The following is a 15,784-nucleotide window of genomic DNA, read 5'->3' as shown; positions in this document are numbered from 1 at the left end:
ATGTGCAATTTCGACAGCACGGTTTTATTTCCACTTTCTTTTCACAGCGAGTAACAAACCAAATAAACATTTCAGATGAAAGAAAAAAAAAAAAAGACGTTTCGAGTGCTTGGCCATGAGAGTTAGTTGATGGCTGCTGTTGATTGAATCTGAATTCTGTTACTGCTCCTGGTAAAGTGCCTGAAGTACCTTCATTATCCTCCAACACATTACTTAAAATATTGTGAAGCAATTTGTTTTATTTCAAATCAAAAGTGAAACACAATACACATCACTTCACACGGTGAAATATTTATTGGTTCTGTAGTCGTGACGATTTGGGCTCCCAGCCAATGGAAATCCAAAGTTCACCATCTTAAGAAATTAGAATACAGTATGAAAAACAAAAATGCAATTTGAATTGAACCTCTGAAATGGAAAAAAAGAACGCAGTCCGATTTATTGTGATGTAATCTATACAAAATATATATGAAATAAATATAGTTAGTGCATCTTATTATTGCTTTCGTCAAAAATAGTTTTTCCTATGTTGGTTAAATTTATTATGTTATTGATTCCCCTAAACCTAAGGAAACAGTTTTGTGTGTATGTTGCGTGAGTGTAATTTTTGTCTACGGTAAAAGTGTCTTAACTTTGTATTATACTTTTATAAATACACGTGATCCCATCAACACTATTACAAAGTTTGTAATAGTGTTGATGGGATCACGTGTATTTTATGCAGAATACAAACTACAGTTTAAGAGGAAATAAAATGCACCCGTTGTGACTGTAGGGGGCGATAGCGTGTTTGTATTAGCAGCACTTCTTCGCGTCTTACGAACTGGAGTTTCTGAAAATATGGACTTCAATGACTTTTGTTTTTTAATTGATACTCTAAGTTTATAACCAATTTGCTCCGTGGTAACAAGGTCTTAATGAGCGAAGCTAAAGTACTATTTGTTACGTTTATGTACGTGTCATGTTTTTGACGATTTATGTTATTTGGTATAATAAATCCGCGAGCGTCCTGGAATCCGCTCCTGGTTTTGCAGCTTTCTAAACTGTCAACAGTAGTACTAGTTTCTCCGGGAAGAGAGGCGGGTAAAACTGGCTTGCACAAATTGCGTTAACCTTATTGATGAAAGTATGGTAGATTATCTTTGACTTTTCTCCCCACCGGTCTATATGAAATAGCGTTGCATAACTATCCAGCAAGCTATTTCGCTAGCTAGTTAGTTAGCTAGCTAGCAAGCATTTTCACGTCATCGCTTCCGTTATAAAAGACATAATCGCCTAATGTAATTCACGACCGCCTTCAGGAAGACTCCAATGGAGGACTACGATATATTTGTGCGGAATCGTCTGTCACATCTGCGGGTGAAAGAGGAGGAACACAAAAAGCCTGCGTCTTCTGCCATCCTCTTCCATGGGGCGCCCATCCTCCCCCCCGTGGTATGATCATTTGTTTCTACCAAGCTAGCACTAATTCTATTCCAGGCATTGAATTTGTTGCCTTTTGAGTACAATGAGACTTGTCACTATGGGTAGAAATTCTTGATAATCGACTCACTTGTAGTTTTTTGCCTTGAACATTTTCATGGGTCTGTCATCTATTGTGGATTTGGCCATTTAGCTCCTCGTTAGACAACATTTGGACAAGTGCATCCAAATGGTTACAAAGATTCTTCCTGTAAGAAGGTATCCCTAACTTTTTATGAGTAGTCTACACTGTGATCCATCTTTGGGTACTGAAGTGAGTTGGGTACACATAACTCAAATCATTGTGATAATGGTTATCTTGTCTGGCAATGTGTCACTTCTCATGCCTACTTTCTGTTGATAACAGCTCACAGGCAAAAGGAGAGAGGAAATGCAGCAGCACAAAGAAGCAGCTCAAAATGAAGCTGCCAGTCGAAGGATGAAGGCCATTGAAAGACTGGCATACGTGCAAGCAATTCTTCACAGTGTTCAGGTACTTGAAATTTGGCAATGTCCCTGTCACCACACTATGTTCCAGTCCGTTATATATTGTGGCACAGACTTGGGCTGAACGATTTTATGAAACGATTGAATTGCGTTTTTCTGGCAGATATTGCAAATTCGATTAGAGGCTGTATGAAGGAGGTTTTTCAAGATTTATTAAAAGGGTTAAGTTAATAAAGCAAGACCAACTTCTTGCCATCATATTTATAGTACACACACACACACATGCACACGTTGCATTCTGCCGGGGAGCCTTTTTCTTTTTTGAGTCAGGATGTTTTTGTGTGTGTGGTGTCTGGCCCATTGTAAATACACCACGTTATGTTTATTTATTTATTTATTTATTTATTTATTACAGACAAGACATTCATCAACACTGGAGGATTTGCGTCAAGAATTGAAGGGCACCCCAACATCTTTGGATTCATCATGCTCCAGTGCATCTAGTCAGCAAAGTATAAAGACTCTAGCAGAAATGAATAGTCCACACATTTGTCCAGTGCCATCTACTACAGATAGTGCCTTTTTCATCTCTCATGTGATTCCTCAACCAAGTTACAACGGAGGGTGTCTTGTTGAGCATCGTGAAAACCAACAAGCCTCTCAACCAAGCTCCTTTGATAGTGTGACTCACTGCTCTGTATCCTTGGGCTGCGTGACTCATGAAATTATGGAAAACACCAATGGTCTTTCAAAAAGTCTTGACGTAGGGAGTGTTGACCATACGCCACTGGGAATGACGAATGCAGCTGACTTTTTCCTTCACAAGACCCCAAAGACAATTGCCAATATGCCAGATATTATTAGCTACCCTCCCATAGATGGGGAGGAATTGGAGAGAAGTGGCCAAGAGTCATTCTTTTGTCATGATTCTATAACAATGAATGGCAGTTTTTGTACTGTATGTCAAAAGGATCCAGTGAGAGGTGATTATTTCCCTGGAGATAAAAGTGCTAACAGCCAAATGGAAAGTCATGAGAGTCAAGATAATCTTCCCTCTTCTGTTGGCGTTAACATGAAGGAAAGCCAACAAATTAAGCAAGTTGTGGTCCCTGTCCTCTCTTTGGACAGTTGTAGCACTTCAAACAGTCCAGTTTTACCTCAAACACCAAGCATCGAATGTTCACCAACCGATCAGCTCACTCAGAGCAGCCACGGAAATGTAGAATCAGTGGATACGCAGTCGCAGTCTCCGAATCGGTCAAGCGTCCAGGACCTGCTGAGGAAATCTCAGGAGTACCGCATGCAACAACGCATGCTGAGGAACCAAGCCAAAAATGCGAGAATCCAGGAGAAAGCCCAAGAACCATCAACAGTGGAGGAGAAGAGCCTCTCTGATAAGGAGAACAATGAGTTTCACTATAAATGTACAGAGGGGAGAAAAACTAAAGAGAAGAGGTTTGTCAAAACAATGAATCCTACCTGCAAAAGATACAATGAGAAGAATCCAGTTTTTCTGGATGCATTGATCAGCAAAAAGGCAAATCGTGATCCTGAACGAGTTTCCCAACTAATCACCCTTCCCCACCCACAGGCCTTGTCGCAATCACAAACTCAAAAGGTACATCTCACGACAAGTGATCAAGCAATCGCGGACCCAATTACTTGTCTGGAAGGGCATGAAACCCATCACTCTATCCCAGTTCCTCATTTCTGCCTGAGTCCGGTGTACAATAAGAGCTCAACTAGTTTACCAGATGAAGCAGATCACTTTGGGGGTAAAGTTTTGATGAACTCAATTTATCGTGTAAGCCACAAGGCTGATGAAGACCAAAGCCTGCGACTGCAACATGATGTACCTAGCGGTATAGTCCAGAGTTCACAGCCCATAAACCAGCTTGAGTTCTGCCTGTCCAACTTAAAAGAGGTGATCTCTGATCTGGGGTCATCCCTCATGGAAATTGGAGGGAAATGGCAGGATGAAGGCAGTGTAGGAAAGCAAGACCAAAAGAGTAATGAAGATCCAAATAGACAATCACTTGACTCTTGTAGCATGCTGGAAAGCACAGATGTGCAAAGCAACAAAGTTCCTCCGATCTTGCAGGATAAAGAAAAAAATGTGAATGAAGAAGTATTGAACGTGAGTTCTCGACAGTTCGAGGGAAACAGACAGCATCAACCACCAAATAAATTGGATGAAGACAGTTCTAGCTCCACTCATGACCTTTCTGTCAACCGTCGGTCGTTTGATGTGGACACACCCTCTGAGTTGTGGCTCCTCGAGGTTTCAGGATCCGAGCGGGACTCAGCCGAGCACTTGGATCAAGCAAACGAACTGACCCCTGTGACTGTGGCAGGTATTGAGGGCAACTCCTCCAAGGTCAAACGGAGACTACTTATGCCTATGGGCGATAACCTAGATGTGGCCGCAGCACCAAGTACTGAAGACTTGTCAGAGGTCAACCGCAGCTGCAGTACTTCCAGAGGTAAGACCTGCATGTCAAATGCAGTGCTGCATGTATTGCATCAGACATGAAATATATTGTTAGCTATCTTAGTAAGGCACCTTTTGTTGACTAAGGTATTTATGCTGTGTCAGAAATCTGAGGGCCTCTAAGAGCCTGATACACCAAAATATCAAATAGCAGGCACTAAATGGTGTGTTCACTGTAATATTGAAAGTTGCTTGTGCCCTACTCAAACTGCAGTCTTTTGCTAAGATCCAAAATAGTGTCTGCTAAACTGCGTTCACTCACAATAATGGTTTGCAAGACCATAGAGAATTTTAGAGAGCACCACGAGCACAAAATGAAGCTAGGAGGTGAGAGTGAAACAAATATTTCAAAGAAGTTCACCAAGCATTATAGAAGCAAATATCGTGAAGGAGACAGACACTCTCTTCATTCCTCCATCAGATGTGCAGATTATTTCTGTAATGCTGTATTGAAGTTCGACTTTTCATGTAAGGTCACCAATTATTAACAGCAAAGTAATGTCTTGTATTTCTGCGCCAACCTAAAAAATATACCAGCAGTTCAAAAAAAAGTTCATTGAAATGAAGTGATTCGTCAGAAGGATTAGAAAAAAGGTATTGAATGAAACCGCAGTTGCCTGGTGACCACTCCTGGCTGTAACCCATCTCTTGTCCAAGATCAGATGGAATAGTGTCTAGTGTCAAGTCTCAGCATGCATGGATTAGCCATGGATCAGGAGGTAGAGCAGGTCATTCAGTAACTTGAGGGTCAGCTGCTCTGTCCAAGTCATGTGGCGTCATGTTCTTGGCCAAGACACTCTGCCTCCAGTGCCACTCAGACTGCTTAACGGCAGGGGGGTTGAATGAGGTGGTGGTCACTTCCATCGGCCTGCCTCAGGGCAGCTGTGGCTCCATATGTAGTTTACCACCACCAAAGTGTGAATAAGTGAGTGCATACATAATGTAGCCATTGAAAAGCATTATATATACATAAATCTGATGTATTATTATTTTTAGTAGTAGTAGTAGTAGTAGTAGTAGTATATTACTATTGTTATCAATATTAATAGATGAAGGTTGTTTTAATAAGCTTTTTATTTTTATCACCTTTATCATTTTGCTTTTTCAGTGGCTTCACCAGGGAGTGATCATTTTGTGGAGGACCTAAAACAGGTCCACGCTGCTCAGGTCAGTGCCCTGCAAGAAGAGCACAGGAGACAGCAAGAAGAACTGTGCCAGGTAAGACTTAAGATATGTACATGATTGATTTTCAGTGTGAAAAAAAGTGCAGAGAAAAGAATTTCTGGGTTGTACTTATTAGGAATGTATGGATGTCAAGTTGCATGAGCAAAAAGCTAGAAAAGTAAATCATACTCTCCATGTTGAAACTACATAGTTATTATACTGAATATAATGGTCACACAAAACTCCTTCGTCTCAACAGGCCACTTCTTGCATGAGGTTGCATCACTTTCTGCAGGTGTAATAGTTCTTCCTGTAGAACAGCCGTAAAAAACATGGGCAAGGTCTGCGAGGGGTTGACAACAACATCATGAATGAATATTTGGGCCATACTTTAAAGATTACAACGCGAAGTTTAGATGAAAATGTTCTGTGATTCACAGCAATCCGAACCTTCTTTTGAGAAAGTAGCATGGTCCATATGTTCCCTGTCACACACACACTCAAAATGATGTTGCATTACCAGTTCAAGCCGTGGGCAGACTACAGACATCCGCTCATTACAAGAGACCTTCAGACTCGTTGTTTCCACGTAAAAAAGCTTAAGGGATTTCCACTTAAATGTTTCATCACATCCCTAAGAGCTGAGATTGTACGTCCGGTCGCTTGTGTGTTGCCTGCTTGTGTGCACTTCAAGGGCGCCGGCTGTTCTTTGCCAGCCATTTCTCCAGCTTGTATCTGTGCATGTTGTAGTTCGATTTTCTCGCCCTATTAATCACGGGCTCTGCTTAATTGATATATCACACAACACAATGAACTTAAGCCGTTAAATAAAAAGGCTTCTTTTCCCCTCCCCTCTTTCCCCTTTGTGATTTGTGATGAGATGGGATGGCCACCTTTGCTTCAAGGGAGGAGGGGAACGAGGGAATTGACACAGAAAAGAAAAGGATCATTTGTTTAATTCATGAGTGTTCACCGTTAAGTGCCAGATCGTCCTGCCGTTGCGCCACTGCTTATGATCCCTCCTTTTTTTTGGTATCTCATCCCTCTCCTTGTTTTGTCTCATGCCGCCTCTGCTGTCCTTTTTGCTCTCTGGCTGTATTATTTCTGCCCTCACCTGTCTCATTATCCTGCTCGTCTCTCTCCTATGCCCCATCCCTCCACTTCTTCCTCTATCCTCAATTAATTCCTTTCTGCTGCCTCATTTTCTCTCTGTTCCAATTCACTATTTGCCAACCTTGTCCACTTTTGCAAAAAGATGCTGGTATTCATGCACACGCACGCTCTTTCTGTCTTTCTAAATTGTGACTTCATGTCTGCCCGATTTTCCTTCTTAGTCACTCGGAGTGCGTTACAGCCTGCTCCAGGGTTCGTTCTTCCCGTGCTCTCTGTCAGGTTCTCATCATGGAAACACATTGACATCTGGAAAGCTCTCTCAGGTATGACTCTTGGGTTTGTCACTGATAGAAAATATTCTGCTGTTTACACACCAGTGGTTCTACCCTTTCCAATGAAATAGTAAGTTCCCCATGTTTTCTGTCCGTTCTTTTGAGAAAAAAAATGGCCTCGAAGGCATACCAATCAACAAGTGAGTGACAACAACCCATCAGTTGTTTATGATTCTGTATTAAAGCTGTGCACGTGCATGGACGCACTAAACAGATGCCAAACAGAAGACCTTGAGAGTCTGGAAAATTAATTGGTTGTCACTGATGGAATTAGCATTCTCCTCTCTCTTCTCCTCTTGCTTTCATTATTCACCCGACTCATCCGCTCTTCATTAGCCCCCTAGGCTGTACCTAGAGCAGTGCCGCCACCTGCTGTTAGCTGCTGTCAAAGGCTATCTGACGCGCAGGCTGCTTCGGACGGAGAGAGTGGCGCAGCTGGTGCGCACCATTGGGGTGAGTAAAGTCTGCCCTTGTGACACCTGCAATTGTCAAACACGGGTGCTTTGGTGAAATACCATTTTCACTTCAGTAGTTGTTGAAAGCGGACTGTACACGTTTCACATCCAGTTTTTACAACGTGAGATGAGGACAATGCTCTTACGGTCTTAAAGACAAAGGACTACACAGCACAATGACATCACGATTGTTTATTTTTAAATAAGGAAATATGAATTCACTCAATTCATTAATTCATTCAAAATATTAACCCTAACCCTATTACATATGTATATCGTGGTTTTCCTAACCCTTGGATGGACATTGTTTTGAGCACACATACAAATTTGCATCTTATAATCAGGCCTCTGCTGACTGTGATTGGATGATGGGGAAAATGCTCAAATTGGGCCCTATTATTTCTATGTGTGTACTCTGCTCAAGACGAAAGCGTACTGATAGCAAATGAAGCATTTAATTGAATTCCTTCATTATTAATGCTGTAGCAAAATATTTAATTTCTTCTGTGATTGTGTGTTTTTTTTCTTTCAGGACTCAAGACAATTCCTGCAGGCTTCCCAGCTGCCTCCTAACAGAGGGGATATCTGTAGCAAACAGGATCGTATCTTGCGGCAGAGAGTCTCTCTGCAGGTATTAAGTCAGCCACATGTTGCACCCATCTGTTGAGTTGCTTCCTGCCAATGTGCATTTATTCTTTAAATAGCGAGTTAGCAACAACAGATTTCTCACAAGTTTACTCAAAGAGGCGTCTGCTGTGTGCTTGTTTACCCCCAGCTGAGAGCAGCACGCTACGAATTGTACGATGTCTTCTTCTGCCTGTCAGTGGCGGAAAGGATGCACCTGATTAGTTCGGACAGAGAGCTGATCAAGGAGAGAGAGCTCAGACGACAGGTAACACAGCTTTCAAGCCAAGTAGGAAACAGACTGGCAAAGTCACTGAATGTCTTACCCAAGAGTGGTCCCTTGACATATAAGTACCCCAACTTAAGGTTATTAAGTTGTGAGCCAACATAAAAGCTTAAAATGCATCTTCTCGATTTAAACTGAAAAAAAGACTCCAGCATGTTTCATTCACATGGATGCACATTTGAACCTTTGAAGCAGTATTATGCACTGCATTTATTGTCCTTAAGTTTCCGTGGACTATACCAGTGGTCCTCGATCTTTTTTCTGTCATGGACCACTTCATGGTCGTACAGAATTCGTTTTTTTGTTTGTTTTAATTGATTGGCGACCTTTTGTGGATTGAAGGTGCTGCCATACATTTCCTTTAGGAACATATTGTAAATGTGTCGCCACAGTTTTATTTTATTCTTTTTTAAGTCATGATTTTTCTGTGTGGTGTGATCTGAGCTGAACTGGTGGTTGGGGACCTAACATAATAAAGCCTGGAAAAAAAAATAACTACCCCCAGTCTAAAAACTAACCAACCTTGACAAGGATTCTTGTTCCATCTTTCATGTTTTTATGCATCTATACTCTATTTCAATAAGTAGCATTTTTTCTTTATTAAAATCTTAGAACAAAACCTTTTCCAAAGGAATGGATTAGTGGCATTCAATTGTGGGACATTTTTATCTGTGTGACTTGAGTTACAGGTTTGGTGACGGAATGAATTAAAATAAAAAGTCGTTACCTCTATAGGTTAAGGAATTGCATTATTTGAACCGGTGTCATTGAAAACAGGAAACTGGCTTATGTGCGTCATTATAACATGAAAAACAAGTGAATGTTATTTGTCAGCACAGCTTTTGACGACAGTCTACAAAGATTGAATTGTTAGTTAAAACAGTTTCTGGGCTACATTTGGGGCGAGTCACACGAGGACAATTCTGACGTGTTTTTGTTTTTTCAGATAAGCCACACAAGCTGTCCAAAAGGAAGGAGTTTTCTGTCTGCTGCAACACAGAAGTCACTCATGAGGAAAAGAAACATCTTGTGAGTATTCTGTTGTAGATATCTGAGACGGAACCAGCTCGTTTTACGAGATTTCTAAAACCAGCATACACAAATAATGCCAGATGGAATACACAGCTACACAATCTCACTAAAGGGAGTGCAGTGCACCCATCATGTTTTTGTAGGTATTCCGTTCGAGCGATAACCGATAACGCCATGATTAAAACATGAGGATTTGTAACGCTAAGGAGCCACGTGATCAAGGATGAAAAAGGGCTTACTGGGATTGAATTTGAACTTTTTCCACTTCGAAGTGTACTCACATGTTTTGACATTAATCACTGTGCTGAGTTATATTAACAAAGCTATACACTAACTAGTTTATATTGCAGTAAAGCCACAGTTCTTGAGTGTTATCCCATCAAAAGATAAAATATTTACAAAAAATGTCTACTCATTTTTGTAAGATACTGCATGTATTCCTGGGTAACCATGTGCAATCTATGCTTTTATGAAATAGAACGTTTTGTACCACAGACAGAACCTTTAATCCGTTTTCTGAACCATTGCTGTCTTTTACACTCCAGGATCCAGAAGAAGGTGTCAGAAAGACGTAGGGGAGTTGTGACGCCTGAACACAAGACAGGATTCACGAGCAAGCAGCCACTTGAAAGCAAGCAAGGGCGGTCGAGAGCAAAGCCTGCAAGGAGCTCTCAGAGCTGGAGCTACTCCATATCCCGATGACACGTGCTCATTTAGACCCACTGAGAACTCAAGTTTACAGTTCTCAAATAAACTACTCGTGTCTTAATTATTAATTACAGGGTACTTTCGCATCAAAGCACTGAAATAGCTGAGTCTGGTTTCTGGAAGCCTGCCAATGGGTGCGTTGGATAAAAAAACACCAACTTCATCTAGGAACTATGCTTGTGACTTCACCAACAGCCTTGGTTTCAGCAAATTTTTGCTCTCTTAACATACAGAGGAAACCCTTTTTTTTTTTAAATTTAAAGATTGTTCTGTTTTTCTCATTTCAAGGTCAGCATGCCTTCTAACTAAGCAATGTCATCAAAACACTAATTCTTTATTTATATTGCTGTGTTTTGTGGTCCTAAATTGGATTATTATCCTTCAATAAATTCTCTCCTCAAGTGTTGCCTTAATTATCAGGCCTAGATTATTGGGTTGCATTACATATCTACCAAAATAAAGCCACCAGGTTTGTTTGATGCAGTGTGGCTATATGTTATTTATATTTGTTGGAATTCATTACTAGTATAATAAATGTTTTTACAACTTGACAATTGTATTTGAGTTATGCAAAGTAGACAGTGCCCTCAGGGCTAATGCATGGCATTTCAAGGTTGCGAATGGCATTTGCAATTGTAAATATTTGCCATCACACAGCACAAGAAGCCACAATTAGTTACAATAGAAATTTTGAGTTTTACATTCATGGCCTCAAAGTGTTTATCTTGCAAACGTGCTGTAATTATAACAATTGGAGCAATTAGCTCATTTGCTCAGCAGCAACAGAATGTGGCACTGGAAAACCCGCTAAATTACTGCTATACTTAATTTGCTAAATGCCGGAATGATGACAGACAGATCTGTTTCAGACAATTTTTCATTCCTGGGACTTTCATCAGTCAGATGATGACATACATTTCATTAGTATTTGGAACCAGTACATTAAACTTCAAACATTTAAGATGCAGTATTTTCCCACAAGCTTCTCACAATAATGGGCAGGAAGTTTGACATATTTCTCCTCAGCGTAACTGAGCCAAGTTTATCAGTATGTTTCTTGTTGCCCTTTCAGCCCATGTTGGTACAGTACTCATTTCAAACATGAGCATCAATCAGCATGCATGTTCCACAAGGCTTTTGTTCCTGGGTTGAAATGCACACTTCAGACTTGCAGTAAAAGGCTTTGGACAAAAATTGGCCTGTCACTATGAACAATTTTTCCACGTCATTAACAAACAGGTTTCTAAAACGCATGAATGCAACATATTAGTGTTTTCCCGCAAGATATTTTATCCTCCATGGTTTATGATTCAATCTCCCAATAATTTAAAACCACACAACTGTTTTTCCACAGTGCACACTGAAAGAAACATGCTACATTTACATATATAATAAGAATAAACCATTTTTTCCCAACACGTTCTGTTTTGTTACTGTTTCCCTCTGCTTACTTGTTATACCTGTTGGTTGAAGTTTTTGTTACAATATTAATTGAAAATACAATGTGATAGAATAAAATGTGTCTTCTGATTTTTATTCTTGTTTTCCCAAAACATTAAATTATGATCTGGGAAATTATGCTATGGCCAACGATATGAACGAGAGTGGAGTACTTTGGACTTAGGACTAAATTGCTATTCCTAAAAAAAAAAATGGTGCATACTCCGAGGCACAGGGGGCGCTATCAGCTGTACAGTCAACATAGACCAGAATCCGCCCGGTTGTAGTTAAAGGGAGCTTTGTTTTGAAAACACAGCCACCGGCTGGTTAAACCCGTAATGGCAAACGAGACGGACCGCGGTGTCTTTTCTAGGGCCGAGAGGAAAGCTTTACAAAAGGCAATGATACTGCAACGAGAAAACGAGAGGGAAAGCTTTAGATTGGTAAGATTAAAAATCTCCCATCTAACAAAATAAGTCGGCACTAGACCATTTGTATCAGCTCGTGGTTGCGCTTCTGTTTTGAACTTCAGGTTGGACGGATCCTTAAAAAACCTGAGGCTGAGAGGTCCGAAGAGGACACTTCCGTGCTTTTGCTACACAGAGACACGGTGGAGGAGCTCTGCAAAAGAAAGATCCGCCGAAATGAACTCAAGAGGAAGCAAGAAGAGGTAAGACAGTTAACAGGTTCCCACACCTTCATGACTTTTTCATGACATCATCCATTCATGATGCACGTTCGTTTGTTTGAAGATTCAAAATCCTTGATTTAGCTGCCACGACACTATAGACATGAGAGGGTTGATAGGACCTAGCTTAAATATTTTTGTTGTATAGAGTATTTTATTAAATTGTTTCTTCTTTTTCTTTCTTTCTTACAGGTGTTTGATACTGCTGATGCCCTGAAAAGTAAAGTACGACACCTAGCTGTGGCAATCAAACAAGCAAAACACTTGGTTCTTTACACTGGAGCTGGAATAAGCACCGTAAGAATCTCTCATTGCTCTTTGACAATTTTCATCTCCATCTTCTGCCTGGTTAAAATGTAATTTAATGATAGGCCGCCTCCATCCCCGACTACCGAGGGCCGAACGGTGTTTGGACACAACTGCAGAAGGGCCATGCTGTCAGGTGTCATGTCGATTCTCATCATTTGTGGGATTTTAATTGTATGCCATAATCTGTTTGATGGGATGATTCATTATTACCTTTTTTTTTTGTCTTTCCAAACAGCTCGTCTGACCTAAGCAAAGCTGAGCCGACGCTCACACACATGTGCATTAAGACGCTTTATGAGGAAAGGCTGGTATGTTTAGCCTCCGTGTACAAACGTGTAATAGTGGGTATTTCATCGATGTGTAAAAACGTGCGTGTTTTTAAAGGTGAAGCATGTTGTGTCTCAAAACTGTGATGGACTTCATCTACGTAGTGGTCTTCCCAGAGATGCCCTGTCTGAACTTCATGGAAACATGTTTATTGAGGTGATAGCATTGAGCTCCAAGAGGGATATTTCTTCACCAAATATTTACACAGAAAGGCTGAAATAACAGACATGTAAAAATACAAACATATAATCTTTCTTTTTGGTATTTCTAGTATTGTCCCTTGTATACAATATTGCTTTTCTTTTTGTGAAAATGCTACCTCTGTCTTTCAGGTGTGTACTCACTGTTCTCCAGTCAGGGAATACGTGCGTTTATTCGATGTAACGGAGCGGACATCCCTCCACCGGCATTGCACAGGCCGCAAGTGCTGCCACTGTAGCAGTGAACTCAGGGACACAATAGTGCACTTCGGGGAGCGAGGAACCTTGGAGAAACCTCTCAACTGGAAGGGAGCTGCAGAGGCGGCTAAGGCAGCTGATGTTATCCTCTGCTTAGGTTCCAGTCTGAAGGTAGTTCCTGTCAACAACTTTGGTCCATGTTTTTGTTAATTTTGTAGTGTTCATGAAATCCTGACATGGGCCTTATTCAGATCAGTTTTCAATTTATGTTATGACATTAGTTTTCATACGTAGCACTGTGAGTAATTTGCCAAGGACTTAAAAAAAATTCTAGACCAAATTCCTAATTTTCTTCCTTGTCCTACGCAAAGCTATAATCAATATATTTTCAATTTAAAACAATTTTGTTTTGTAAAACATTCAATTTTCACTGTGCAATACATTGTGGTACTTTGTGTTGCCATATCTATGATAGAACTTTCTGTCTGTGTAGGTGCTGAAGAAATACGCTTGTCTCTGGTCCATGAACAAACCAACAAGCAAACGACCCAAACTGTACATCATTAATCTCCAGGTACACTATTGCAGATAACATGTAATATACTGTCATTGGTCTTGAGCTGAAATAATAGTACTGCTGCACAAGTGCGCTCATTGAAACCTAATACTGCACTTCTCTTTTGTTTTAGTGGACACCAAAAGATGAATTGGCTGTAATAAAAATCAATGCCAAGTGTGATGATGTCATGAGTCTTCTCATGGAAGAGCTTACGCTCCCAATTCCTGTTTATGACAGGTATGTCTCGACAAGTCAAAACAAATCTGCGTTCTGTCGTCAATGGTGTCTCACCAAGAGAGGGCGCTAAGATGCCACCTTCGCCACCTTGAAATATTTTTTCATTATTTGTATCTGGTTTTCTATGTGCAGGCTAAATATTGTAAATTTTGCTGATGAGTTACAGATAGGCCTGCTCTTTAAAAGTGATCATTTTTGGATGGTTTAAGAATGGCAGTTGGTACTGTGACTTTATGGCCAGGTCATGAAATGAATGGCATTGGCTGTTACATGTGATGATTTTGGCAAGTTTGAGTTTGAACCCAGTGTGATGCTGGAGTACCATTGTGTTTATGTTCTTGTAACTTTTTTGTTGTGTCTCTTTAGGGCAGAGGACCCCATTTTCAGCCTTGCTGTACCTCTTCAGCCTGAGGATAAGGACAGCCACACCCGTGCGGTCATAGCTCCTCACGTCAGTCCCAACGACTCCTTCAGTAACCCCGAGGAGGCTGCAAAAGCTACGGCGGTTCAGGGTGGCTGGTTTGGAAGAGGCTATGGCAAAGGGAGGAAGAAGAAAAAAGCCTCCTAGATCTGAATTAAGGACAAGAACATTGCCTGTACCTGTGATGCATCATTTGGTGGACAAATTGAGGTGCTACTTTTGTTTACTACTTGTAATGTAGAAAAGATGATCATGGAATTTTGAAAGGTGTACAGGTACATTGATAACGCATCAGCTATTTATAAATGGATTAGTTTATTAGCTTAGTTTATCATTTGGGGGTAACTTTATTCATGTGTGACACAAGCTGCTTTCAGCATGTTTACATTAAAGTTGGTGAGGTGTTGGTGCTCTGGTGGGACCTTGCGTGGCAATGGATGTCATGTGTCATGTGACAAACTGCTTGCTCAAAGTATTATGGGGACTCTCCTCCCTGTGCTGCCATAAAGTGTGGCACAATATTGATTCATTGCAGCTATACGTGTTATGTCTGTTGTTTGTACTTGTATCACGGCAGATTAAGTTTCTACATCCACCAAACCAAGTAAACAAGTCCAGTGCAAAGTTGTCTTTTACCGGAAATTTAATTTTCAAGTATTAATATTGCGTAAAATGAAGATAGCTTCATTTCAGTAAGCAATGTTCATAAACATTAGCGGTTGTAGTGGTTCTTTGAGCTAGTACTACATGTTGTTTCCAAGTGGTAAATTACTGCAACAAGCTTTGGCAGCTAGTCCAAGTTTTCTACAAACCTTTTGTGTAAATAATTTGTAAACAATTTTTTTTCTTGCATCAATGAATGTACCAACCTTCCATATAGTTTTACTTTTTGCTGATGGCTTTTGAATTGTCGTTTACTTATTTCGTGACCTCTCAGACCAACCTTATTAAATGTTGATCTGTGCTGATTACATTCTATTTTGATGGAATTTAAAGATGGAGAGGTTCAAGACAGAACTATAAATTACAATTTCTATTCATGGTTAAGTATCATGGTGATTAGGTTTTTTTTTTTAACTGCATTGAGGTTGAAGTTAATTTGTCTCAGGAAATTGTATTTTGTATCATTTACCTCGAAGGTTTTGTGGGGCCAAAGTAACCAAATCAAGTGATGGACCACTTGTGCCACGGTTTCATCTAATATGTTATGTCTGTATTTTGCAAAAAGAAATTGAAAACATGGTTTGTGTGAATCAATAAAACATGCTTTTTGCATTGTTTTGTCAAGAAAA

General features: G+C 40.4%; 2 protein-coding genes across 2 annotated transcripts; both read left to right on the top strand.

Annotated features, from left to right (window-relative positions):
- The first annotated feature begins 818 nt into the window (after positions 1–818).
- si:ch73-100l22.3 (uncharacterized) lies at positions 819–10,247 on the top strand. The gene is made up of 10 exons (XM_061274562.1): positions 819–1,434; positions 1,829–1,954; positions 2,324–4,391; positions 5,508–5,617; positions 6,898–6,999; positions 7,345–7,461; positions 7,996–8,094; positions 8,239–8,355; positions 9,320–9,402; positions 9,951–10,247. The coding sequence occupies exons 1-10, from the start codon at positions 1,312–1,314 to the stop codon at positions 10,105–10,107; spliced, it is 3,102 nt and encodes a 1,033-aa protein (XP_061130546.1). The 5' UTR covers positions 819–1,311; the 3' UTR covers positions 10,108–10,247.
- A 1,580-nt stretch (positions 10,248–11,827) lies between these two features.
- Positions 11,828–15,784, top strand: sirt7 (sirtuin 7). The gene is made up of 10 exons (XM_061274563.1): positions 11,828–11,996; positions 12,086–12,223; positions 12,434–12,538; positions 12,613–12,683; positions 12,786–12,858; positions 12,935–13,033; positions 13,210–13,446; positions 13,769–13,849; positions 13,965–14,071; positions 14,438–15,784. The coding sequence occupies exons 1-10, from the start codon at positions 11,892–11,894 to the stop codon at positions 14,637–14,639; spliced, it is 1,218 nt and encodes a 405-aa protein (XP_061130547.1). The 5' UTR covers positions 11,828–11,891; the 3' UTR covers positions 14,640–15,784.

Source organism: Syngnathus typhle, linkage group LG3 (assembly GCF_033458585.1).
Source record: "Syngnathus typhle isolate RoL2023-S1 ecotype Sweden linkage group LG3, RoL_Styp_1.0, whole genome shotgun sequence".
In the NCBI taxonomy this organism is placed as follows: domain Eukaryota; kingdom Metazoa; phylum Chordata; class Actinopteri; order Syngnathiformes; family Syngnathidae; genus Syngnathus; species Syngnathus typhle.
This window is presented reverse-complemented; position numbering and strand designations above follow the sequence as displayed.